At 43.8% G+C, this 27,895-nt stretch overlaps 1 protein-coding gene and 1 long non-coding RNA gene across 11 annotated transcripts in view; one reads left to right on the top strand and one right to left on the bottom strand.

Annotated features, from left to right (window-relative positions):
- The window catches only part of LOC133465530 (uncharacterized), an 86,738-nt gene that overhangs the window by 15,807 nt on the left and 43,036 nt on the right, over positions 1–27,895 (top strand). The gene's annotated exons all lie outside the window — the stretch shown is intronic.
- Positions 14,328–27,895, bottom strand: part of LOC133465528 (BAH and coiled-coil domain-containing protein 1) — a 64,668-nt gene continuing 51,100 nt past the window's right edge. For 8 of the 9 annotated variants that reach the window (XM_061748431.1, XM_061748430.1, XM_061748433.1 and 5 more), the window contains 19 exons: positions 26,611–27,549; positions 24,588–24,757; positions 24,347–24,483; positions 24,158–24,268; positions 22,384–22,498; positions 21,937–22,147; positions 21,675–21,851; positions 20,701–20,874; positions 20,311–20,594; positions 20,112–20,183; positions 19,899–20,028; positions 19,707–19,821; positions 19,374–19,449; positions 18,506–18,614; positions 18,318–18,431; positions 18,087–18,233; positions 16,686–17,926; positions 16,349–16,585; positions 14,328–16,270 (listed from right to left, as the gene is read on the bottom strand). In XM_061748431.1, coding sequence (XP_061604415.1) covers positions 16,061–16,270; positions 16,349–16,585; positions 16,686–17,926; positions 18,087–18,233; positions 18,318–18,431; positions 18,506–18,614; positions 19,374–19,449; positions 19,707–19,821; positions 19,899–20,028; positions 20,112–20,183; positions 20,311–20,594; positions 20,701–20,874; positions 21,675–21,851; positions 21,937–22,147; positions 22,384–22,498; positions 24,158–24,268; positions 24,347–24,483; positions 24,588–24,757; positions 26,611–27,549 — 4,769 coding nt within the window. In that variant the 3' untranslated portion in view covers positions 14,328–16,060. The remainder of the gene's footprint in view (positions 16,271–16,348; positions 16,586–16,685; positions 17,927–18,086; positions 18,234–18,317; positions 18,432–18,505; positions 18,615–19,373; positions 19,450–19,706; positions 19,822–19,898; positions 20,029–20,111; positions 20,184–20,310; positions 20,595–20,700; positions 20,875–21,674; positions 21,852–21,936; positions 22,148–22,383; positions 22,499–24,157; positions 24,269–24,346; positions 24,484–24,587; positions 24,758–26,610; positions 27,550–27,895) is intronic. The other variant, XM_061748434.1, reaches the window with a different exon arrangement.

Below are 27,895 nucleotides of genomic sequence, written 5' to 3'. Positions count from 1 at the left end.
GATAGAGTGATCGAGGAGAGGGACAGTAGGCAGAGAGAGGGGCGAGCGATTGCAGCTGGGATTAGGAGGCCGTGAGTAGGCATGCCATGTTGGGTGAACTCGTGCAGCAGATGGCAGTGTTGACCAACAAACTCACTCACGTCTGCCTGCTGACAAATGAAAAACATTTCCCAAGATGAATGTTTTTCATCTTGGCATCAGTCTTCAGGGAATTCCTCGCCTGGTTGAACACAAAGCAAAAACTGATTTAATTTGTTTGTGTTTAAGGACAGTGAACACCCCCAGTCCATTTGTCAATGAAGAGGACAATATCTAAACGTTGTGTACAAGGGGACTGTCAAAAAAAAGATTCATTGAGACAGCGCTGCATTGTCACATTATCTTACTACTTACTGGAGGTGACACTAATATTCAGCTAATGAGGCCAGCCGTTGGCTTGTTCTTCTGGTGCTGCCACTTCCTTGCCCATCTAGGTTGCTTGGCACTCCAGGAAGTTCCCAGCAAGAAGCTTACATCATTTTCACTGTGGCGGCGTAGTGCTCAGTAACCATTAGAAGCCAGATTTTACGAATTGTGGCTCGAATGTCGCTTCAATTGCGTGGCTGTGATTGACTGGTAACCACTCCAGTGTGCCCTGCGTCTTGCCCAAAGTCGGTCGGCATAGGCTCCAGCTCACCAATGACCGTGGACAGTATAAGCAGGAAAACATGGATAAATACCTTTAAGTTGTCTCTTTATTTTTGTCTTTCCATTCCACCAGAGGCAAAAACTAACATTTTGCTTTAAAAAAAAAAAAAAAAAAAAACTCTGTTTGCTGTCAAATACAATGATTGAATGTGCAGTATACAGAGGGAAAAGGGCCTTGGTCACTTGCAAACACACACAAATGTCCATGTACACGATACTCGATACATGCGCTCACACAAAGCCAAGGTCCCCCTTTAGGGCATGAGCATGGATTAATGTGCCCAGTACGATTATTTCATTTGTAACTGTCCCAGGCCTTTCTGTGATAAGACCATTTTTCAGGTTGTCATCCATTAGCGCCTTTCCACAGCATCTATTAGACCGCTCCGTTTAAAGGGCCAGCAGCCACCTTGTTACTATTCTATTGCAAAGAAGTGTCCAAGTTGTCAAGTTGCACCTTGAACTTGGTATAATTGCAAAAGACTAAGGTGCAAACGCTTTGAATAATTACAAATGCGATGATGCATGTAATGGCGTGACATCACGGGCATTATTGTACATTGTATTGCCAACTCCGATGTGCTAATTTCCAGACACTGAAACCAATTAAATATAATAGCTGTTTTAAAATTATTGCATGGAAGAAAATAAAACTGCTTTCTAATGTACTTGTTCTTTCAAATGGTTTCTCAGAATCACATCAGGGCAATATAACAGACATCCGAACTGCTAATGTCCCCCATTCTCTTGTCTTCTCACCCCCCCAAAAATGTCCCTTCTTTGGTCTCCTGTGGCTCTTTGAGACCCTTCGGCGCCCCCTCGAAAACGGGCCATGAGACGTGCGGTAAAAGTAAAACATAAATGGCTACATTGGCTGGGAATCTCCTTCCTGAGCAGTTTGCTGCTCACTGACCTCATTAATCCAGGTGCTCATTCATCTACTGGATGAACCTCCCTCGGACTGTTAACGTCTCAGCCCCACTGTGTTCGTCCGGCCCCAATCCCAACCCAACGCAGCGTCTGCTCTCTCACCGCCGCTCTAACCGCCATAATTGGGACTTTACCAATGAACCGAGCATGGTCGGCCATCTAAATGAGCCTTGGTAAATGTCAAGCCTTTTAATTCTCGCTTGTAATTGCACATTTGTTTTGTTGGCTGTCATTTGTTTTCAGAACCAGCCAAACTTGTTAAACCCCCTCGCTTGCTAACCCCCCCCCCTTTCTTTGCGAGTCAAGACACAGCATTGGTCACTCAGACAGAGGAACGTGGTACACCATAATTGCAAATTTTGTTTCACACAGTGGACACTTGGAGCTCAACCGCAGTCAGTGCCCGAGGCTTTTTCATTTTTTATTTTTGTTAAAAACATTTCAGAAAAGCATGCCACAAACAACTGTTATTATACAGATTTAGCACCAGAAACCTAAATATATTCTGTGCCTCTACATCACACTTGTGTCTACTGTCCACAATAATGACTCTCAATGACAAAAATCGATATACTGTGTACTCTGTGAGTTGTTTATGCTCCTCTCAACTTTTAATAATTTGTAGATCAGCACGATTCATTCATTCGCCACCCGGTTTTTACCTTCACGCATCAGTCAGACGCAGTTCAATGGAAATGTACCCTTTATTGTCAGTCATCTGCTGAAAACAATAAATCCATAATGCAAGGCTGCCAACAGTTGGGGTTCAGCTTTTCTGTGCAGCACAGAAGTATGTATTTTGAAGGCCAGGTCTGGCAGCAAATTCAGATCCTGGTTATACACTTTTTGTTCACATTTCTTTCACCTTTTCAAGTAGCAGGACAAGCAGCAGAACATAGGAAACCAAATTGTTTGAAAGAGTCTTCGAGACAATGGGTCACCATTGAACAGAAACTCATTCCATTATAAAAGGTGAAGAAAACCGTAAAAAAGAAGTCATTGACAAATATGGACTTTCATCTGTATCAGCCATATTCATTTCAATTCAGGGTTAATTTTCAACTTTTGGCCCGTATTTTGCCCGATGAACTGTTCAAGTTCCAAGGGCCCAATAAAAAAGTGTTTTTATTTTTTAATATTATTATTATTATTTTTAATTAAACTCAGAATTTAAGGTGGGCATTGTGATGTTGATAATTTTGTTTAGCATATTTTTTTTTCCAGAATATTCTTAATGCAGCGGCACGGTGGCCGACTGGTTAGAGCGTCAGCCTCACAGTTCTGAGGACCCAGGTTCAATCCCCGGCCCAGCCTGTGTGGAGTTTGCATGTTCTCCCCGTGCCTGCGTGGGTTTTCTCCGGGCACTCCGGTTTCCTCCCACATCCCAAAAACATGCATGAATTGGAGACTCTAAATTGCCCGTAGGCATGACTGTGAGTGCGAATGGTTGTTTGTTCCTATGTGCCCTGCAATTGGCTGGCAACCAGTTCAGGGTGTACCCTGCCTCCTGCCCGATGACAGCTGGGATGGGCTCCAGCGCGCCCGCGACCCTAGTGAGGAGAAGCGGCTCAGAAAATGGATGGATTCTTAATGCATGTTTCGATGCCATTGTTGTATTAAGGAGAATATGTCTGCCCAGAGGAGTTGTAATGCAGCAGAGGTCTGTGTTGTTGTTGTTGTTTTAAAATAATCACAAACTAGTTGAGACTAAATCAACTGCACATCTGCTGGTTGCAGCCAAGTGTGCACACTATTTTGCCTCAGTTGCTTCAGAACGTAATGAATCAACATTCCAAATCCTAATTATTGCTGAGCAGGTTATTATACTGACCCATAATCTGAATATCAGAGCACACTATCCATTTGTTGTTGGCAGTTTTGGATGATTGGACACAATGTTAGGATGTGCAGTACGTGAGCTCCGGCCAGGGTGAAGTTTAGCAGACAGCAGAGCTGACGTTAATGTCACCCTTTCACTGAGCGGTTATGACCGCGGGGCTAATATGAGTCTTCCGCCTCGGCCTTTTTGACAATTCTCTCTCTGTGTCCCACAAACAGAATGGTGTTGTACATCACGATGATGAAGTGTGAGTGTAAAAAAATTGAGTTTTGCCTCTTGTTTGCCTGCACCAGAGTCCAGGCTGATGGGTGCTTGCATTTGAGGTAAATTTATGTGCAAACACATAGAGCGTGCCTCCACATGTTGGTTGGGCCACTTAATGGTTACACATGAGCTCTGCCAAACATACTTTGCACTGCATTTCCCCGTCCTTGCGTTTTACTGCATTCCCACACGGAGAGATTGTAAAAGTGAGTGATTTACACACGCACAAGTGAATGAATAGGGTGGGCTGGTGATACAGTGCACGGTACCGCCCCCCGCCCTCCCCCCACCGTTGTGATTTGAAAGCTCCAGCTGGTCTGTGGTTCCGTCAGACAGGTCAAAGGACATGTTTGTTTAGCTTCTCTGCAAAATCTGTTGGAACAATAGCCAGTGGGAAACCCTAGTCGTATTCCTTGGTGTATGGAGGTGGAAATGCACATTACATCACAAACTAGAATTTGGGGTTTCCTCCACAACTGGCCAAAATGCCAAGGAAAGAAATGAATTGTGCACTAAAACGCTGGTTAATAATCGTCTGATAATCGTATCATAGTAATTTTGGTTGTTGACCTCCGCCAAGGATGAACAATGGTGAAAAGTTCTGTTCAACTTATTTGCCAAGGCGATACAGTTCCACTCCATTCCAGTAGGGGATGGTAGTGTACACACTGCAAGCTTTTGTTTCCTTTTTTTGTTTTGTTTTTACCGGCGCTTCCGCTACTAGATCCGGTTTGTCACTGCCTCATTTGACCCCAGTGCAAGCCGACAATAATGGTGAAAAGTGACAAAATGTAATATTTTTAACACCCAACAGCACTAGTATGAACACAGAATTATCTCTAAAATCAGACACAATTTGTTCCAGGAATTTGTCGACCCCTGATTTGACACAATTTTCCCATATTAAAATTTGGATATAGAAATAATTTGTTCCTGCGTCAAAATGACACCACCATAAAAACTTTATTAAATTTACTGTACAGGCCTTTTTTTTTAAAGTAACACATTAACACCAGTGTTGTACAATGATAGAAGAATATTCTTAGAGTATATCCCGCCCCCAAATTATTTGACCTTAGGGGCAACAGCAACCATTCTATCGTGAAAAATTCCTAGCAGCTGTAAAATAAGTTGTTTGTGGCTACTTATTTCAATGTTTGACAACCGTGGCTCGTAATGTTTATGAAACAGTCCAGACCGTGGTAGCGCCAGGTAACACCAGAAGGAACAGGATAAAGAGAGTCGTGGGAGCTACTCCCATTTAGTTGCAACACAGCCAAGCCGTCTGCCTCCGTGAACAAATACACAGAGAGATGCCATTTGTCCCAGCACTCCCCTCAAACAGACTACTGATGGTTGTCTGAACAAATTGAACACATTTGTTTCATTGGGGAAATTTTCATTGAACAGCTGGGGACATGTCTTCGTCCCCCTGTTGTCTCTCATTCAGTTCTCCCCCCCCCCCCCCCCCCCCCCCCCAACTCCTCCTAAATGTGGGTTGCTTGTTTACAACAGGAAGTGCCTGGCGTCGTCTCACTTGGCATTGGTGGGTAGTGACTTGGCAGCTGCTGGAAGCCCAACATCATTCACAGTCCCAGTATCTGCTTCACTCTAATTCACGAGCTACTGGGAGACATCCTTACTGTAATAATGGGCATTTTTTGTTGAAGATTCCATCTGTTTTTGATTACCAAGGGCGAGTGGGCAAGAGAACTGTAATTCGTATGTTTGTTAATGGGCTCTGGGCTCCAAGTTTATATTGGGGCAAACAACAGGTTGGCAGAGATTCTCAATTGTTGTGTGATGAATGCTTCTAAAGTGGGGTAACCACGTAAAGATAGTCTGGTCCATTCTGAGCCTGCCAGATTCTCTGATGGCTTTATTGTCCTGTGATGTGAGGTGTTTTCAGAATGAGGCTGACAATCATAAACATTTTCCATATACTACGATTAGTAATGTTTGGGGTCCACACTGAGCTACGTGTGCTGTGACTGTCACGTGGAATGAAACCGTAATCAATGAGAGAGTGAGTTTTATAAAGAAAACAAAAGCATGAAAAAAAACCTAAATTGACTTTAAATAGGAGAACCAACTTTTCTATTTTATATAATGTAGCCTCCAAATCATACCGCAATAGACATTTCCACTGCAATGGAGTTACCTGATAAGATAGCCTAGCTGGTTCTTCTTTCTCTGGATGCAGTGGCACATTATTGGCTCTCACTGGTCAGTCTGGGGCCTACGAACAAGTTAAGCTTGGCCTTTGAACTGCCCGACATGTTTCATGTCCCTCATGTCTTAAAAATCTGTTAAGATCGTAAGAAATGTTATGCACTTAATGTATTGGTGTCATACTGTATGATCGTGTACGTGTGTGCAAACAACTGTTTCTTATGGCCACAGCCTTTTGTTTGCTCAGCTGTATAGTCAGGCACTATGAAACACTGAATATTACTGTTTGCACGGTACCCCTTGGCCCTTGAGATGGATGTTGCATGGTCCGAATAGTGCTAGCTTCTGGACAAGCACTGCAGTGGCGCTCCGTTGAAGTGCTAAGCCTGCCAGAGCAGTTTGTGCCGGATAAGCTTTTATTTCCTTGAGCACGCACCACCTGTCAGCAAGAAACACAAGTGTGTATGGATTTGAATTTGAGTGTGTTTACACACTGGTGCATGGCCGTTACAAGCGTGTCAAACGCTTTGACCACCGGTTCAAGCCATGTGTTGTTCCGAGTCAACTGAAAGGGGCGGCACGCTCTTATTAAGGAGTTTTTAGATGGTGAAATTGGATTCCGAAAGCGGTGGGGCCTTGTATATGCTCATTTTCACGAGCGTACATGCAACTTCCCCAATGGGGCTACCTGATCCTATTACATTATCCAGAGCACATCAAAGGGTTAAGAGCTGTCTGCTTCTATAGTCATTAAGCCCTCTCGTAGCCACGGTAAATCAATGCTGTGCTGGCAGCGGCTGCTCTGATCACCTATTAAAACTTCCATAATGTGCCGTGTGTACGGAGTGGACCCTGTAAGCCGACACTGAACAGTGGACCGCAGATAAAGGCCGGCTTGAGTGTCTGATCTGGTTCCTATGGTCGGGATTGCAAAGGAAGTCCAGAGATGATAGAAAAGCCCTTTGATTAAGTGTCTTGAACCTGTGCTGGGTGAAAGCCACATTTGAGATGTATTTACAGGTATATCTCAAGATACCAGGCTATAAGATGTTATCTGTTGTTTTAAATCTTTAAGCCGAAATGCAGTATCTTCTAAGCCAGCCTTTTACTTGGTGCAAGAACGTTAGCAGCTGAGGCTGTTGTAATTAACCATGCATGTGGAAATGTGTATGAAATAAAAAATGAATTGGACTTAACCACCCCCACCCACCCCCAAAACTAAAATTGATGACAACTAGTGAAACATTAGTTTTATTGTTTTGTCCTTTCATCCACAGTTACATTTAGAACTGTGTAGTACTGAATTGTGGAGATATTTCATTAAACTGTTTTTCACCGTTTCTGTGTTGCTGATTTTGTATTTTTTGTGGGGGTGTGGCTAAACAACTGCTCAGTGAAGTAGTAGAACTTCCGAAAACTATCTGATAAAGTGACAAAATACGTGCGCTATGTTTATTGATAGCTCAGCTTTAAGTGGCTACCATTTGGTTATGCTAGACTTAATACAGTCATAGATATTGCTAATCTATAAATGGGAGGAAGAAATTACCATTGTGCTGCAAACTAAGAGGAACACAGTTGATTCTCAAGTCGGTCAGTGTCTTCTGGCTCAGAATTGGATATTGGCTCTGGTGTATCAAACATTTAGGGATGTGTAGGCATACGAAAGTTGCTAGAAGAAGTAAGCATCTATTTTTCAGGACATAGTCGTGGCAATTCATTGACAGTTGACAGTAAATAGCGGCGTAAACTGTGAATTATCGGCCTTCGTGTCGTTAATAGATGTTGCTATCGTACAGAATGTTAGCCACATGCTAAATTGTAGACATGTTTGTTAGGTTTTCATCTGTTTTACTACGTGTAGTTAGCATTATGCCACTTAGGGTCATTGGTCAGTTTGACCTGCTCGAGCCTAGATTGCCATGCTGAGCTCTTTGGATTTGGACCAGCTACGAACCGGATGGATAATTCAGTGATTGTGTGAATAAGCATACGCTGTCAAAAGCGCCTTGTGTAGCTTGAAGGTAAAGGCAGAAAGCCACTCTATAAATGCCGACCATTTACCATTTAGTTCCCTGCTGCCCACATCAGTTCACTTCACAGTAGCGGGCCTGACTACAGGCCTGCTTTTTGTCTCGATCGGATCACGAACATTGTGTAGAAATCTATCGCCGGGCAGGCTAGTTGGTCAACAGTCATCCCCCACAGAAGAGTGCACTCAGGAAGCCCAGTCTCCATGGAGACACAAACAGGGTATGAGACTACCCTCTGGCGAATTTACCGTTTGGCTCCGCCGACTGAATTGGTCCATTTAGGTTTCATTTTCTTTCTTGTCCACATCTTTTTCTCTTTCCTTGCCTTTGACCCTGACTGTTCTTCTGCCGCAGGCTCTGAGCACGCCTTGTCTTTCTCCGTCTTTCATTCACCCCACCCGGCTCTCTCCCACTGACAGGTTGGCGTTGCTTAAATTCAAGAGAGGATTTAAGACGAAATTGGTTCTTTGTGCATAACTCTTATCACAGGAGAGGCTTTGGGATTGGCCTCTGGCAAAGTTGCAGAGGCGTGTCAGCTGATCTCGTAGTGTTGCCCGTGCATGCTGTGCTCTTGCCTTTTCCTCACAGTATCTTATTTTGTCCTCACGTGTATAATCTTCTTTTCAGTTCGTAATGTCGCTATTGAAGAGAATATACATTTATAGCTGTGCCCTGCCTCGTAGGGTACACTTGATACTTGATGAGTTTGTTTGGAATTTAGCCCCAATGGATTTGTTTGAAGAAATAGCGCAATGTCTCCAAAATGTCTGATCAAAGCCTGGCTTAGCAGCCCAGGGGCTTCAACTCATGTTAATAAGTTGTCCAAGTGCCAGTCACGAAGCTTATGAACGAACACCTTGTATCCCGAGAGATTTTGTATTTTGAAAAGTAGTAGAGAGAGAGAGTAGTGAGAAACACAGATGTGTTCTTTTGGCAATTGGCTGAATAAGTGTTTTAAATTCTGCTCAAGCTGTTACTTTTTAACATGCGGAAGTGTCTCTCACCCACCACATCCATTTTTATTGTGTGAGGTTACCACTGGCTAAAGAGCTCTGCTAAATATCACATAACCACCTCATCTATCTGTCCGTTTTCAATACCACTTATCCTGTTCAAGGTCTCAGGGAGCTGGAGCCTATCCCAGCTGATGGTGAAAGGCAGACTACACCTTGGACCGGTCGCCAGTCAGCCGTAGGGCACACATAGAGACGGACAACCACTGACACTCACATTCGCGTCGTCACTGTGTGGGAACTGAATCCACGCTGCCTGCACCGAAGTCAGGTTTATGCACTATTACACCATCGGTGACGTCAGATAACCACCTCATACAGTACATAGACCGAAAGGTGTAATTTCCTGAATTCATCATCGTGACTGTAAAAACACACATCGTGACTGTAAAAACACTTCAGGAGGGTTTGTGACTAAATTTCCTTGATCGACTTTGAGGATTGGAAAATCTCTTGAATGTCCTGAGCCCCTCTTTCGATACCAGTGTTGTATTGAGAAGAAAAATGTTGGTTTTATTTGGACAACACAATAGTTGAGATTGAGTAAACGGCGCCTCTAGTTATTAGTGCTTCAAGTTGTACTTTTCAAGAATGGACTATACTTAGTACTTGGTTGGGGGTCGTCCCCTGTCTATGACTTCCATGTGTATGCAACAACACAGTATTTGGCCTGAAAGGCCCATATTCAGCTGACCCAAGGCAGTGGCTATTTGCATTGTAATTTATGCACAGCTTGTTGTCCTTGCAGCCACATCGCCTCGCAGCAGTCCACAGGTGCCTGGGGCCGTTTGGTGGCCTTTCGCACAGGTTTCCTGTCGCCTGACTCAGCACCAGCTGCGCTCACCAACAGGAAAAACTAAACTGTAAAAAATAGCTCACAAGAGTTTCATGGTGTAGTCCAAGATAGCCTGTAACATTATAGCATTCATTGACAAAGTGCCACCAGAAATAAAAGTGTCCAAAGCATGCGGTAAAATCGGCACCATGAAACTGTAGGTCGGTATTGTATCTGCGGTGTCCAGCTTAGTAGAATTTTGTTTTATGAAAGACTTCACACCACGAAGTAGGACTGTGCCATATCGTACCGTTTGCATATGCGCAATAGGAGCCGAGTGAGAGAATAGCACGTCAGCATACGATGTTACCGCTAAAAGTGGAAATGCTCATGTCACTACTCAAGCAAAATCCTGATGTTGTGTTGTACCGCCAGGCTAAGCGAAGCCCCTTTCAGCTGGTGATGTGTGCCTCTAAACTCAACAAATATTCTGAAAAAGTTTGGAATACAATTTTGAGGCTATTTTGCCCTGCTCTACCACAAAAAAAAACACTTACTCAAAAACAGCACTTGGGCAATTTGACAACCTTCTCTGACAGTTTCCCTTGCTGACTCTTTGTCCTGAATTCTCTCTGGCATTGCAGGAGACTATAAGCTTTATGATTTTTGCATCCGTGCCAGCAAAGGCAGGCAATCATGGCGGTGGCAGTGGTAATGGCTGTCGACGACAGCCGTGCGGCAGAGTATTGTTGAAGCGCCCGCTCTCGCTATAATGGAACAGCTGTTTGGAGCGCGGCACACCAGAGCGAGTGAGCGCAGAGTAAATAGCAGAGAAGAGCAATGTAAACAGAGATGGAATGGCGAGAGCTGCTTCCCGGTGCTTTTGAAAGGCGGTAAACACCCAAGGAGCTTGACGGGGTTTGGGGTTGTCAACGCGAGAATGCACAAAACATCACAACACTGCATGGTAGGAGGGAATAGGTGAAATAGTCATGACCACTGTGAATTCCATCAGTCCTTACTGTTAAGGGGGTGGAAATGGTAGCTTTATGTAAAATTACAACTCACACTCTATGAGTTCATTGACTGCGGCTGAAAGTCAAACCCAACGTTTGAAGCACTTCCAATTAAATCCTGTATGTGTCCTGAGCGTGTGTTTCAATTTGTTCTTGACGGTCAAATCAAATCGAGACAGTTTCTGTTGCCCGTGAGTGTGAAACGTTAATGCAAACAACATAGTTGACAGAAGAACCTCAATTCTTCAATGCATTAAAGCTCTGGAAAAATATAGCCTGTGTTGGAAAGTCACTTGTTAAGCGCTCATGCAATATAGACCAACTGAAAATGATGACTGTGCATTTGAGTTGCAGATGTTCAAATGAACCTTTTAGGCTTCAGGTGTCAGGAGCATGGAGGTGTTGGGAGCATGAGTTTTAAACAGTTGTCAAGTGTCAAAACTAATTCAAGGGATGGACTCACAACCGTAATGTAAAATAACAACATTGCGCCATTGGAAAATTCAAGCTAAGGGTTGAAGTGCTTCACTAGACCTGACTCGACTTGTGCTTTCGACTCTCAAAACAGATCAAGAAGAGGTTGTTTCAGCCAGCTATGGACTGAAGTTAATTCTAAAAATGTGTAGTGATGTGCTTCCCTTATTGCATATGGATGCCGCTGAAAACTTAGAGACATGGCCCTTTAACATCGTTCATGTAAACTGCATCCCCTTTGTGTGGCGCTGCAGTGATGGCAATCCAGTCATAACTCTGTTTCAACTGTCTGGGCTGACCCCATTTCTGACGCGTGCTGATCCTATTTTTTATATAGGCACAAGAGTTTATCATTAGACTTTTGATATGTCTTGACTCTAGGTGATGAACTGAACTGAGATCCACCTCACCAGTTTGTATGTATCCCTCTTACAAAGAGCAAAGTCATTACTTATGAGATATACGGTTTCCAGCTGTCCGCCACCTGACCCCTTTTATGACAGGCTGTAACTTTACTTGCCATTACTGTACTGGGTTATTGGTACTGCTGAGATAACAACTGTGGCTGTTGGCATGCTATCGTTTTTATAACAACGAGATCAAATTGTACATATTAGTTCCAACCCGGAACTAATATGTACAAGTGTCATAACTTCTCTGCAAAAGAAGATTCTGCATCCATGTTTGTTTTATTGTCATTTAGTCTCATAACTGATACCGAATCTTTACTAGTGACTGATAATGAGTAATGGAGAAATGGATTATGGGTGATGGGTGGATTTAGGATATACAACGCAGCATGGTTATTTCCAAATTCAGTTCATAGTGTTCAGGCTAACCCTAACCCCTAACCAATTTATAGTTTGGACACCACTGCCCTACTAAAACTTACAGTTTTTGTATACAGTTACTGTATCATAAAGATTTGCTCGATCATGCTTTTTCATCAATTTTGAGTGGCCCTCGGAAGATGTTTGCCTGTTTGTTGAGGTTTCGCGAGATGAATGGATGACATCACACAAGACGTCATGCCTGACAATGGTTTGAACTTCATTTGTTTCTCTGCAAGGCACATTTTTCCTGAAAAATTGTTCGACATCAGGCTCATTCGACTTCTTTCCCCACCGGACTTTACAAATATCACTTTCCTATTTATGCCATGCCAAATGCAGTTTTTCTATGTTTTTAAAGTAGTGATTACAATGTGGTAGGTTCATTCTACATTGGCTGCTATTGCTTTATAATTGATATGCTTAACAATGAATGAGCAGGGCTTTAGTGCCCTTTAAGAAAGGGCAGTCAGCACTTGATTGATATGTTTTTCCTGCTGGGAAAGCCAGCACCTTGTTAAGACCCAGAACCTTACCTCAGCTACACTTCTCCCACACGCTCCCTTGAATCCCTATACACGAACGCATGCATGCACACACACACACACACCAGGATGTCTGTCCCCTGCTCAACCTCAACCCCCTCGCAGTCAGAGGCCAGACAGGGTCAAGCAGAGGGCGAGACATTTATGAGGTGCAGATATTTCTGCAGGAAAGTATTCCGCCTGTTGACACCGAACAACGCAGTCTGGATGCTGAGCAAGCTTATACAGGGAGGAGGCACAAAAAAAAAAAAAAAAAAAAAAAAATACAAGGAACGTTACGAAAGGTAACTGTTTAGTGACCTTGGATTTCCCATGAACATTTGTTGGGCGGTTGCGTCTCTTACAACCCACGTTTTCCAAATATACCTATCTTGACTTTGTATCTCAACGCACAGAGGGCTAATGAGGCAAGGCCTTCTCCAAACAAAGAATGTTCACCTCATCATACCCGCACAGGCGCTTTTAACCCTGTCCTAATCTCCCCTCCTGCTTGCACGCTGCTGATACAGCAAAGGGCCATGACTCGGACACGGGGCAGTGGCCATAGTCAACACAAAAGGTTGTGGTAGCAAACAGCCCTGTTTGTGTTCACTGGGCTGTTGTTGGAGATGACTGATGTACCCATTAACCCCTGTCCAGGGCATTCGGGGGGGATGGGTGGTGGCGCTGGTGCTCCATGCAGGACGAAAACACCCGTCGGCCCATAGAGAAAGTCATTGACCCATATTGTTTCTCCTTCAGGCCCTGTCAGTGGTTCATTCATTCTACTAACAGAGATAAGCGTTGACAATGGGGATGAATGCAAATGTGAATGTGGAACCTCCAATGCTTGTACAATTTTCAGTTTGAGCAAATTTGGAGTGACGGACTCAAGTAGTCACATTTTGGACCTAATACTGACATATTGTGTTGTCAGCATATCATGTGAGAACCATCAGAGCACCGCAATGTCAAAGTAACATTATCAAAGGATCAGTGCGTATTGTTTTTGTGTGACAAGAATATCCACTGGAAATGATCACGAAGTATCTCACATACGCAGCAGAAAATACCAACTGCTTCATTGTTGATAGTGGGAGACGATGTGGATGACTGAGTGCAATTATTGGATCTCAATGGGAAACTTTCTTTTGAAATCAACATTTTCGAAGTCAACTCAGTTGATTTTAGCGGTTCAACTGTAACGTAAAGCCAAACCCAGACAAATTTTGTGCAGTATTCTTTGAGCTGCACTGTGCCGTGTTTAAAACTACAATTCCTTACTCCATACTTTTACTTTTGAATTCAAATGAAAATTTCCGTGCACTAATTTCTTTAAAACGGTATATAAATATGGGGCATTAATAACACGTACCCAGGCATAGGGCCTCTTTTTTTTGTTTTTCTACAGATTTTTCAATTTTCGAAGAAGCTCGGCGTGTGTGCTCCATCCTGAAACGTGAGAATGCGCATCAACTGTATCTCTGAATCAGTCGGCATCGTATTTACCGAGCTTGGCAGTTAAAGCCAGAAGGCTTTATCTGATGCTGTGACAGATCTGTCTATTTACCATGGAACTCCATGCTCGCACAAATTTAGCTCAGCCCGAGACACTTACACAGAAAGACTTACCACAACAAATAAAATTTGGCAGGCGAAGGTCTTTGTGCCTGAGGAAGTGTTCTCCCAATTAATCGAAGTAACCTCAAATTGTGAAGTGTACGTGTCTTGATAAGTTGATGAGGGTACAGCCAAAATAATAGACGTAATTCACAGATGTTTGTGGATGAGAACAATCCAGTGTTTTTATTTCTTTTCACTGTTTGGCCTCTAGAAGACCACTTTTATTTAAGAAATGCAAAATGCGACATCACGACAATTTTAAAAACAATGTCACATTCTCATAAAGCGCTCTTTGCTTTCAACAAACAGCAAGGTTGACATGAAAATAAATAGTGTTGGCAAACAAAATAAACCTTTGTGAATACAAGAGTCAGGATATAAAACAAGACCAAAGTAGACAAAAGGTACTTGGCACAAATCAAATAAACTTAATTTTCAGATTGAATGAACTTTGTCCATTGCTTTGTGAATCTGATTGTCCTTCACAGTTAGTATCGAGTATGTGCATGTACTGTACAAAATAGATACAGGATATTCAAACTGAATTGACATTTCTGAATGGTCAATGTCATATTTTGTCAGTACCTGGACATTCATGATCACGCTCCCTGGTAGGCTTTTTTGATGTTTTTGCACTAGACAAAACTGCAGGTACATGTGCAAGAAGCCATTGTCCCAATGCAGAGCCAATACACACAGTGGAGGAGTATTGTAGACGTTATCAGTGATTTCTGATTCAAATTCAATACAGGTGCTTTACATGTGTTAAATTGAAATAAAGATACTAAAGCCACTTTGGTATGTATTTAGGATGTAGCACATTATCTCATTAAAAGGCCCAGTCTTGTTCTAAATTAATTTGTATGGACATGATTAGTGATGACACAGCTGCCATTCATATCTTAAAGCAGTATGAATGATCGCAGTCCGCTAGGACTTTAAGAAGTACATAAATAAAAAACAATAGGTAAAAAAAAATAATAACAGAACATTTACCAAAAAAAGCCACTTGACCTTTTTAAAACAGGATGACTCAAAATCTCTCAGAGAGCGAGTCTTGCCCTGTTATACACCAAATCCTTCTCTCTTTCTGTGATCTGTCTTGTTTCTGTCTCAGCAGGGCATACATACTTAGTGCAACACTAATATCTTCAATCATGAGTTCCCAAAGCGAAGGAAAGAAACAAAAAGAAAAACAACAACAATAATCTATACACATATAAAAATAAATCAATTGCAAACATGGAAAGATACGATCTCATATATACAATATAATCCTGTATAAAATAGCTTTTATGTACATATTGTATATACAACAGACAACAATACAATAATCCATCTGGACAATCTGTACACCTGAACAGTGAAGACAGGTGAGAGGTACTGAAGTGTATGGCTTGATTTGGATCAATTTCAAAATATTTACAGACATCAACTTTATACATTTTCAACTTCCCTGGAATGAGGAGGCTTTGGGAGAGTCCCAAGTCTCGCTTTCACTTCTTCGTTCAGGTAAGGCTACCTTAATCGAATTGGTCCTTAGAGACCATTGCCTTGTGGTACTGGGCCCAGCTCTGTTTTGGTGGCAAATGACAGAAGCTGGGTCTACAGGACTGTTAGACCAATGTAACACCAGTTATTGATGGCTATGATGCACAGGAAGACCCAGAGTTCAGCCATTCTTCTTCAAAGGACCAAGTAATAGAAGTCAACTTCTCTTCCATGAAGGTTAGATGCCAATAGTTTCCAGTGTGTAATCTCGGACAGCCAGCCCTAAACCAAGCAACACATGTCACTTTACAAGGCTAGGAGAGTCTTCTATGTAATGGACTTTAATATTTCCGGCAAAGGAATTCTTCAGTAGTTTCCTTATAAAGGTTCAGCACAAGATCGAAACCCCTTCAGCAGTGACCAGCTGACCAGTGGTAGGGTCATATGTCCCAGCCAGGTAATACACATCTGGAGAGGTACTGTTCGGCTTCTGATTGCGTGTCAGACTCTCATATTCCTCCCGACTCACAACCTGGCACTTGTGCGAGATTGTCTGGACATCATTTTCGTCCTCATGACATGACTGGTACAGGGCGTGCTGGATGGGGGAAAGGGTTTCAGTTAGTTGGAAAAATACTTGATTTGAATGTCCAGTATGCTACAAATGTCTGCTTACCTTGCCATCTCGCTGCCTCTTTCCTTGCTTGGTCTCTTCAGGGTGGTAGAACCACTTAACTTTGACTACCATGCTAGAGGTCCAAGACTCCCAGAAGTTCTCGATTTTACCAATGTATGGTAGATTAGGGCGTCCGGCTGAGAGGAACACGGCACAGTCTCCCACTTTTACTGCCTCCTTTCCTCTCACGATGGCCTTGTAGAAAAGCTTCTTGGCCTTGCCTTTTAGGCCTCGCCTCTGTGGAATTCCAGACATTTCAACCATCTTCTTTGACAATGACAGTGTACCATTTACATCCCCTTAAACTGACAACCATTGGAAATGATAATACTCTCACCTGTGTAGGGCTGCCAGACCACCTCCACATCTGGCGTCCCGCAAGGAATGTGGACATCTTGGGCCTTGGAATACATGAAATGTCATCTGGTTGCATTCTCGGTTTCTTCACAAATTCTCGAGATGACTTGGAGATTGAACTGTTGCACTCTTTCCTCTTAAGAGATTTACTGTTGGAGACGTGTTCATCAGGCGATCCTTTGGTATTGGAAACAGCCAACGCTTTAGCCACAAATGAATGTTGCCGTGAGGAAGTGGAGGGTTCATTGGGTTGTAGGAGTCCCCGGTGAGAGGACAGGCAGTTCTGTAGCATTAGTGTCGAACTTTCCTCATCCTCTGAGCTGTAGGAGGAGTCATTGTCAGAGGAACAAAGACTGGAGCTAGATATTGAGCCTGATGAAGAGGAACTGGATGAACCAGAAGAAGAGGATGAAACTGACATATGAGAGAGGAAATGGCCAGCTGTCCTTAAACCCTGCGAAGCCAATGCAAGTGCAGTCCTTTTCCTCTCCTGCTCTTCTTCCTCTTCATCATCCATATCAGAGTAGGAGCTATGACACTCTCGGTGCGAACTGAAGCCCAAGTCTCCATATTCTCCTAGATGCAATGAAGGGGAATGCTTTCTTTGGGGTGTGGTTCCTTTCAGGAGAAGTTCAACCCTAGAGTTATCACCCTTTTTGTTGTCTTTAACCAGAAGGACCGGATGTGAATAAGCCTCCGTCTTAGGCATTCCGCTCACACCAGAAGAGACACCTCGCAGCAATAGAGCCTTGCTGTTCTTGGTCTTTGGGGAAGTTACTCCTTCATGATCTAACTTGACCAGAAATTCTTGTCCTGACTTCTTTCCCCTCGGTACTACCAACTCATCTTGTCTGTGTCTCTGTCCATAAAGACCACTTTTAGGACCAACAGATGAATCTGGACGTGATCCTGTGGACTTGTTGCAGAAGGAGGAGTATCCATTTGCAATGCTACTGAAGGAGTCCACCTCAAAGGAGCTACTGCTGAAGAGCCCTTTGGATTGGGTGGAGACAGGCGGTTGGATCTGATTCAAGGCAAATGAGTCATCTTCCCTCAATCTCAAGGCTTTTCTTGGTGTCCCATTGAGCTGAAATAGATTGTGGGAAGTCCTCTTCCTGGTTCCGGACAATGAAGGCCATGCCACAAAAAGAGAGGACTTTTTATTGGCATTTTCGGCCAGCTGTTGTTGCTTTTGCTTTTTCCCAGATCCCTTTGGTCTCCCTGGGATTTAAAAAATAAATAAATTAGAATGAAGCCTTGCTGTCTAATGTGTACAGAGACGGGATTCTATGTGTCTGCTGTGCAATTTTACGTAATTATCCACTTGTCCTCAAATATTAAGACCATTGCTGATACACGATGAAGAATGACAAATTCTTACCTGGTCTTCTTTTTTGGAAAGTTAGCGGTTGGTTGTTTTTGACCGTACTGACAGTGTTGAATCTGTCTCTGGGTGCATGATTGAAACTGGGGCTTTTCTTGACCTGACTCCCACTGGGTACAAACACAGCAGGAGATGTCTCCTCACCTTAGAAATGATATATTTGATGAAATATTAGAATCTATAAAAAGATAAACAACCTGAAAAGGTGCATAGAAAGGAGACACCCACAGTGAATTTGATATCCCGGCGGCAGAAGGCGGATGTTTGGTACAGAAATCTTCCCTCGATCTCCGTCGTCAAACTCTACCATTACTCCTGGCTTCGCCTCATCGGTTGAAATCCCTGCAACAGACAAACATGAAATTCATCAGCGGGTGAAGAATCTGGATCCACAGATATATAGGGAGGGGTCTCACCTCTGTGAACATAACCTGGGTACAAACAGCGTGAGCGTTCACTCCAATAAGCACACACCCTGGTTCCATCACTCAACATAGCCTCTGAATCTGGGCGTACATCGAGGACCTAAAATCCAGACCAAAATGTCATTAAGATTTATTACACGCTGCGCAGAATAACTAACAAACACATATTGAAGCAGTGTGCGCAAAGTGCAACCAGGTTCCTGGGCATCAACTGTGACACAAGTCTAAGCAGTGCTCACTACATGTCATGCCAATGTGCCAGTCAGGGCTGAAAGGAACGGAAGCCTGGATGTAGTAAACCCTGACTTGCTGAGTAATACCAAAAGAAGGCCTGAATAGACAACTTATGATTGCTGGTTGCCAGAGCCTCCTTCCAACAATGCAAGGCAGCACTAACATCCGCCTCTCACTGGGGGCTCCTTTAGGTTACTTTCATTTACTGTTGCCATGACGAGAGACCCTTTTGAAAGATAAGGCACGGATGTGGGTGTTAGCCTGTGTGCAAGAAGGAGCTTGGTGAAAATTGTGGATGAAGTCTCTTAAGATCCATCCAAGGATCTTGTAGTCGCAAAGTTATCTCAGCCACTGTAAGAAAACCAGGTCCAATAGCAGGGCCTATCACTCCAAACTTGTCTTCATGTTCACTTTTTTGAAAGCAGGAGTTACCCTTCCATCCAAATATCCATTCATAATCAGTTAGGGGTTCTAGTTACACTGAGACTTAGTCCAAGGGGTTTGACATAAAGCAAATGGGCCTTCATAATAACTAAGGGAAAAAAATAATAAGGATGATTTAGGTTAAGAACAGAATCTTTCTTTTATGCTCGGGGTCAAATAATACTGATGTGGATGAACTTACAGCTTCCCGAAGAAGTTGCTCCAATGAATAGATCTTTGCGCGGTTTCCTCTTTCCCCATCAATTGTAATACTAAATCTGGAACGAGAGAACCAAAATTTGGTATTTTTAACCTGTTGACTTGCCATTGCCATGTTATTGTTGTAATTGTTTTTGCTGCCTGATTGCTGTGTACAGTATATTAGTTTTGATATCCTGAGCAAAAAACACACATGCATAAAGAAGGGGGGAAAGCCTGCATCTGTAACTTAAATGTGTATTTAATAAATCCCGGGATGATAATAAAAAAAATAATAATACAATTTAAAAAACACTGGTTGTGTAACATATCTTACATATCTGGCAAATCCATGGTGTGGATCCTGGCAGCATACAGAAGCTCATCTTCCTTTGAGACCAGTATCTTCAGTCCGTCCGTTAACCGTTCTTTGGTCAAGACACAATTAGGAACTGCAAATGAAAAGACAATAAATATTTTAGCATCCCTGAAACACTGTTGTGAGATATCCATATGTGATCTAGTTTACCTTCAGGGGTTTTGTTACATGAATCACTGTTGTCATCCGCCTCCTCTTCCGAGAAGCTGCTGCCATCCATCTGAAAGCCCTCATCAGCCGCAAAGCTTTCTAGGAGCCGACTAACTGCTCGACCTTTTGTCTGTGGATCATTGAGAGAAAAATTGAAAACTAAAAAAGTGGCTAAGGATTTTGCCTGATGTTTAAATTCTCTGTCACTAGTACCTGTTGCTCCTCGGCTCTTCTGCCTCTGCTGCCGTCCTCGCTTTTGGACACCGGGGCCCAGCAATTTCTCCGCTAATGGACAAGATGAGGGTGAAACATTCAGACTGTGGTCCAAAATTTTGCCACATTAGTTTTTAATGATGCAATTATCTCAATGGGAAGCAGTTTTTGTCTGTTTCAAGATGTTTTTGGTGCGAACCTTGTTAATTGTTCCTCTCAACATGGTGCTTTTGCGTGTAGCCCTCTTTAACCTCTCACTCGTTGTTGGAAAGGTAGGCAGCCCCATGCTACGACGGAAACGGTTGCCTCTGTTGCCGTGGCTTCCCCACCGAGGCTCCTTGGACCTGGGTGCGCATGGTCTCCTAACACGCTCTGTGTTGTGGTCCTCATGGCGGCTTTTGACTGCACTGGCCAGGCTCAACCTACAGGGGTTCTTTTTTCGTACTTTGACCTCCCCGTCTGTCCCAGAAAGCGTATGGGAGCCTGTGCGGTTCAATTACAGAAACAGACACTGTTAACAAGCCATGAGGAGGAACGCAAAACAGATGCTTCTCGTGACGATTTCTTATAAATCAGCTGTCAGCCTCACCATAAAGCTCCTGTCTCTGTTTTTTGTTCCTCGCTTTCTGATTGGCCTCTAGTTTTACAATGGACGAAGGACTCGGACCTGTCACAGGAGAGCTGGACGTCACATCTCTTGCTGGTTGGGGTCTTATGTCTTGAACTTCGTCACTATCATTACTTCCTTCCTCCTCTTCCTCTCCTGATGGAAAAAAGGGAATACAGACCATACATTCTTGAGTTAGAAAGTTACTTGTCTTATCAAAAGCATTGCTAACTGTGATTATCTTGACGGTGTCGCCATTATTTCACAAGCACTTCATTAGCATTCAAGTAAATGTTGAACTGTTCATTGAGATGATGTATTAAGTGCTTTGCCTTGATGGTATTTCCTGGTGTGAAACCACATGCAACAGAGCCGGAATACGACAGTGAGTGGGAGCGAGTTTATGTGTGTGTGTTTGTCACATTGCTCCCCTTGAGCCAGCCAGTCTCTTAGTCTCCAGGGCTGTCAAAGCCTCTCACAAGCAAGTGTCCACAGCTGCGCATGTCGCACAAGATCAACCAACAAGGCTGATGACTCAGGTGTCAAAATGTCTATAGACACCTTGTCTCCAACACAAGGTGTTCCTCACCTTTTCACCCACATCTGGTTACCTTCAAAGTGTTTTACAGAGTGGCACTGCATGTCCCGCAAGTGTTGCACGCATTAGCATTCATCTGCTCCAGGTTAGGTTTACAGTGGGACCTTCAAGTTCGAACGCCCCAAAACCCGACTGGTTAGCTGTGCTTGTCACTCGTGATCAAGAGGTGGCTGTTAGCTGTGCGTGTTGTAAAGTTTTGCATTATATTAGTTGTTGATGTCATTTCATACCTGTGTGATTTAATAAGTGCATTTTAAAGAAAATGCGATGTGTGGTGTGCATCAGCAAAGCAATGCTCGGTCTGGAATGAGCTTAATCTCAAAGGAACATTTAGTTTTGAATGACAGGCAAATCTGACCTTGTTCTGAGGAGTCACTCTCAGGATTAGAACTTTCTCCCAACGACTCCCGCCTCTGTCCACGGTTACCCCTCGCTCCGGTCTTTTTGTGATGAGCGGAATCAGGCGTCCCTTTTTTAGATCCACAGTGTACATCTCCAGACCAGTTCTCCTGAGGACCACTGTCCACACTTGCTGCTGAGAGAGTCGGGCAACCCTTCTGAGATCCAGGCTTCCTGAACTTTAGGTTGTTTTAAGGATGAAATAATAGGAAACCGTGTACCTGTGTCGCTGTGTCCCCCAGACTCTCGCCTGTTGCCCTGGCTTCTGTGGCCATGCTTGGAGTTGCACGGTGAAACCTCCTTGTCCCTGTAGTGCATCCCTGCGAGAGTCTTTTTACTCTGGCTCTTCTGTTTGAGCTGCGCCACATCGGCAGCCAACTTAGAACCCAGTACACTTTGAGGACCACCTTTTCTGCAACCTTGCGCTTTTATCTGCTTCAGCAGAGAGGGACAGTGAGACCTACTGTCTGTAAAGCTACTGCAAAACATCAGAGACTATAAAAGGTGAAAAGGAATAGGAAAAGCCCAAGTGTACAGTAAAATTCGTTGTATCTAATTAGAAATGGACTCAACAACGTAATAGTTCAAACGCAAAGATGCAATCGTGGCCTCTTTAATTTCTAGTTATATGGAGGGCAAAGGGATGGTGGCCAAAATGGGATCCTGACCTGTGTGCTGCCGACTTGCTCAAAGCCTCGACTGGACAGCCTCTTCTTCCTTCTCTGGCTGTCTCCTCCCCCTCCTAGCTCCTCAGGCATCAGGGAATGCCCTGCCAGCATCGGCCTGTCAGTCAAAACAAGAGAGATGAATTCATTAGAGAAGAATGGCAGTGGTTTGAAAGAACAGAGGGGAGTGAGGACAGCACAAGGAAAAACAGTGAAGTCACCTCCCTGTGGGATGTAATAACTCTTCTCTCTGTCCGAAGCGTAGAGTTACATAAAAGTAGAAGGATGGCCAGACATCTGCACAGTACTGCTGGAAAAATTGCTTATCTAACAAGGAAGCTGGGGTTGTTTGAAGGGAGCTCGGCACAAGGGAGTGTACGCAGCATGTGAATTAGCATTGCAAGTTTTGGCGAGTGCGTTTTTATATATAGCACTATTGTGTTCAGCGAAAAATTTATAGAGCTCTAGTTACATTTTCATACTATCGTGGAAATTTTCGCCAGCACTGAGCAGCGTCGCAGAGCAACCGCTTCAAAATGCCCTTGATCATCCTTCCTGGAAGCCTGTCTGTAGCTGACACTGAAAAGAGCCAGGCCATGCTCAAACAAAAGATTAACCTCCCCTCTCCTATATTGTGCACAGCCCATGAAATGTGTAACATTTACAGAGTGGACAAAGTTTGAGTGCCAAGAGAATAAAAAAAAAAAAAACTCATGCCAGTTATGTATGTGCACAAGCGTTGAAAATGGCTTGCTCTCTTTGACAATGCAGTTTTAATGGGGTTTTTTTCCTCCAGAAAAATAATGGTTTTGGAGATACGAGGTTCCTGCTCAAAGGCACCGATATGTAAAGGTACGCAATAATGATCAATTGTTGCTTCGCGTTTCGGCATTTATTTGGGGGTTGAGAATTCCCCAGCGATTAGATGGGGGCAATCATGACAAATGTTTTTAAAAGCATCCACTTTGAGACACCCTTTCTTAAGTTGTCTATGTCCACAAGTGGCCAAAATTAGTTTGAAAAAATGATTTTAGTAAAAATATCTCATAATCAGAATGTGACCTTGTGAATCCATAATAGAACGCAAGGAACGTGGTTATTGTGTCGTGGGGTCTTCCAACAGACCACAAGGAGAGTGACAGAGGTAGCAGTAAAGTGTGACTTGTCTGCAAGAATGATCCCACTGTCTCCCACTGAAGGCATGGCAAAATATATGACCTGTACGTTGACTTTCCCATTGTCACTTATTGATCAGCTGATGTTAAAAGCTGTACTACAATACTGCTGTACCCATCAAAGCAGTACTCACAAATGACACCAGTGATGTAGCCCCAGGAATTATTATTTATTAAAAGTGTCGAGCTGAGCAGCAATACGCCACGACCATCATGTTATCCTTTGGGACCCACGTTGACCCTTTGAACCTAAATGACAGTGTAGTGTCACATTCCTTCTGTGAGGCAAGATTACTCAGAAGTTCACAGAACAGTAATTACATCTTCTGCCTATCAGCTCCTTACCCAACCCAGACCCAACCATTACAAACACTCCAATAATGCCATTGAAACCTAATGAGTCGACTTTACAGGTATGTCCTAACATAAATATTCTGCAAATAGCCATAAACACAGCTGACACAGTTATGTTGTTGAAGAATTAACACCGTTAAGGATGAAGTGGACTCCCTAGTTGTCTTATCTCTTTTCCTGTTTTAATGCCAGTGAAAGGCAGCCCCGTCGAAGCTAATGGCAAAAGAGATGATCAGTGTTATACATACTTGACTTTTCTTTGGCCCTCAGACGACACCGAGCTTGTGGTGAGGATGGGCTTCTTCTTCCTGGGTCGTCCCGGTCCTCTTCGTGCTGGGCTACGTGGCGTTTCTTCTTTTCTGTTTGAGCACATATTGAAAAACAATGACGATGTCTGTACTCAAAATGTGTATAAACGGTCAGAAAGGCTCACTAACTGATGATCGTGTTTCCTCTGTAGCTTAGCCAGCTCCCTCTGCTTCTCTTTGTAGTGACGCTGAAGCTCGGCCAACTTGACACGCATTTCAAGCTCAGGACCGTCCATCGTTTCCATGCTGCCTTTAGCTTGGCACACCTGTTAAGTGTGCATTGTTTCTTTTTCTTTGCTATTTTTGGTAATGAAACCCCAAAAAAGAGCTTTGGGGGTGTTAACACCAATTTTAAAAAATGCCTTCTTACTGGTTCGTTGCGCGGTGTCCAGCTGCATTTTCGACGTAAGTTGACGGTCTTGCGGGCTGGGAATTGTCGACCCGAACACGCACTGTTGCCTTCCTGTGAACTCGTCTCCAGTGATCGGGCTGTCGCCAGAGTTGCGAGGCTGTGAAGGTCAAACATCAGCAACTCCTCCTCTGTTACAAAAGAAAAAGATACGGTTGATGCTTCTTTCATACAGAGATCCCAGAAAATTGCAACATCAAAACAACTTATCCACCTCTTATACAAAATCCAGCACTCGGCAGACCACAATCAGATAGATGTGTGATGCTGTGGTGTAAAGTATAAAATACTACCGTCATTGTGGAATTCCAATACACTCAGACATTTCGCTGTTGCTGTTGAAGGCTCTGATACTACCTCAAAAGATCGGACCACCCCCATTCCGTAGTGGTACCTTTCACAGCGAACAACTACATGATAAAGAGCAGGGAAGAGCTACTACTACTTTGACAGGTAGTGCGAAAGGGGCTAGACGTGTCTCACACAATTAGTGCATAACAGCCATAACAAAAGACGTAGCATATATACACCTTTACTTTTTACATCTGTCCGGCAAAGGCAAACTATTGCCGCAACTGTGCACTTTCACGCAGTGATATAGCCTCCCGCAAACTTTAAATGCCGGGCGACTTGGTGTTACACATAATGTAGTTGTCGGACAGTGACAACAGGCCGGGAGAAGTGAGTGAAGGTAAAACTTGACGCACAGGCGTTGTACTGCCTCTAATTTCCACCAGGGCTGAAGTGAACCGTAACGTCTTTATAATCAGTGCATTTGAAGGCCTCCACTGCATATTTGTGGTGGTAACAAATGACCAAAAAACATTTACAGAGATTCTGCTATGCAGCTAGCCATCTGTATCAAGCTTTTAGCAAAGATGAAAAACATCAGACAATTGTATTACAGCTTGCATGAAATTTTCAAGACTAATGAATTGTCTTTGTTGTCCTTGTTTCAGCACTCATTTTGATACAGACTATCGATGTGACTTTGAAACAACATGCCACTCCCCTGAGCTGTCAACGGCGGTCGCGTCACAAGCGCATCACTGACTTCGGAATCAGTGGATGAAACCGTTTTTTGAAATAGAAGTCCCTTTTGGGAGCTGTTAAATGCATTAGGATGCTGTGGTAAACTCAAAACATCCTTTGCTTGAATGATATAGAAATACATGGCACTTTGGAAAACAAGGAAGCTTTTAAAGGCACTTTCAAACAATGGGTTCTAATTAGCAAGGCAATGCTCCAGGGTGCTGAAAACATTGACTGCTTTTGTGAATACACAATTGGTAGTGTTGTGTGTGTGGGGAAGTGCTGCAACAATTATAAGTTCCTTTTACTGTAAAATGGTGCGTCTGTGTGCACACTGTACTTTTATATCCCATGTCGTTACAATAGCAATCTTTTCAGTGTTAATGCATGTACTTGGATGCCTTGAGGGGACAAACAAGTCTATGTGATGCAACCCTTTACAATTTGTGTGAGGGCGTCAATTGAAGGTGTTCGGGTCAGGAATAGGGGTGATGGTTGCACATCAGGAGATCAATGGACATAAAAGTAAGGTCATCTAATGTGATGGGGAAACCGCCTTGTGCCTGAAACCTACGCATGTGCACATGTGGCTCAAATAACAATAACCTTCCCCAAGGAAGGATGTGAGGGAAAGAGAGAGATGAACATTCTCTCTTACAGTGTTCAACCCTGTCCTACTACTTTCTTCTCTCTCCCTCCAGAGGCCTTTGCACTGAGTGAGAAGCCTTTTAGGAAATAAAACTGCCTTTAGCGCATCAAAGAAAGGAACAGCAAGCAGGTATGCAGAGGACCTCCCTAGGGAGAGTTCACCAGAGGCTCTAGAGATGGGAGAAGAAGAGGGAAGAATCTAGGAGGTTAACCCTGAGGGGGAAGTGGGAGGTGGTCTCGGTGGGAAAAGAGTATTCTACTGATTAGAGTGTGTTAATGGCCACAAGAAAAACACTTTTCTTACCTTTGCTTTCCCCATTGCTGTGCCTTTTCTGTTGTAACTCTAGCTCAGCCACTTCACTGAGAAGCTCCATACCCTGGCAGGGCTTGGGCTGTGATTGGCCGACTGATGGCGTGTTAAAAGGAAGCATGGGAAATGGGGGTATGTCTGTGCAGAAAGCTGCAGCAATGAGCAGCTCAAGGCTCCAGTAGCAGGGCACAAGAGGTTTTGGGGATTCAGCAGCAGTCGCCTGTCTTGGGTTCGGGACAGACGCTGCGGCAGGGGAAAGACAAACCATATCCATCGAGGCGTTGTCAGCGGCCATTTTATTCCCCTGCTGCTGCTGCTGCATGCTGTCCTTTACTTCTTCCGTGGATCCAGACTGCTCCTCAAGGGCTGCCGGGGTTGTAGGGTTGAGCTCTACGATGGTGCCCAGTACTGGCTTCTGCTCTTCTGACATAACATGCTCCACCTGGCTCTCCTCATCCATAGGCTTGTCGTCATCTTCCAAGGTGATGATAGTCTCTGACCTTTCAGGTTCCTCCGTGCAAAGGGGCACTGGACAGGAAGCAGCCTCGCACACCGGGCTGTCAGCAGGGGGGCAGACAAGCACCTCTTCCTCGGCGGCCCCCTGCTCCTCCACCTCATTCTCCCCTGATACATAGTTGGCTACTGTCACCACTGCTGGCTCCACCTCCTCCCTCTGGTCCAGGACTCCCTCGATGATGCTCCTCTCATCTCTCTGCTCTACTTCCTTGGGTGCATTTGGCTCCGGGAGAGGCCTGACCACCACTTGGCAGTCCAGGCCTTCCCCTAGGCCGGAGAGGGACTGCGGGGCATGCTCGGAGGGCTCAGATTGGATCGCCTCCAGGTCGGCTGGCTCCGCAAGCTGGATATCCCGAGGAGAAGGCCCGCTCCTGTAGCCAATCGTGACAGCAGAATAGGTGTATCCCGGAGGCAGGTCTTAGGGGGGAAAGAGATTTCAATTACTTCAATAATTCCGCCAACAGGGTTATGATCTCATCAGTTTGTTTGTTTACTGATCAAGATTATGCAAAAATGACAAATTCTACCAAAATTTGTGAAGCGGTGGTGCATAATCCAAACAAAACCTATTGCATTTTTTTTCCTTTACAACTTTTGTTAAGATTGTGTTGGCATTCATACCGGTGTATAAATTAGTGCTGATCCAAATTAGAATTGTTTGGCCTTGACCGAGGAATGCGCACTACTGAATCTCTCTTTTGCAACTGATAAAATAAAAATCATAAAGCATCTGTGTTTAACTATGTCATTTACCACAGCTGTA

Source organism: Phyllopteryx taeniolatus, chromosome 16, assembly GCF_024500385.1.
Source record: "Phyllopteryx taeniolatus isolate TA_2022b chromosome 16, UOR_Ptae_1.2, whole genome shotgun sequence".
In the NCBI taxonomy this organism is placed as follows: Eukaryota; Metazoa; Chordata; class Actinopteri; order Syngnathiformes; family Syngnathidae; genus Phyllopteryx; species Phyllopteryx taeniolatus.
The sequence above is the reverse complement of the archived record's forward strand: the minus strand, read 5'-3'. Positions and strand labels throughout refer to the sequence as shown.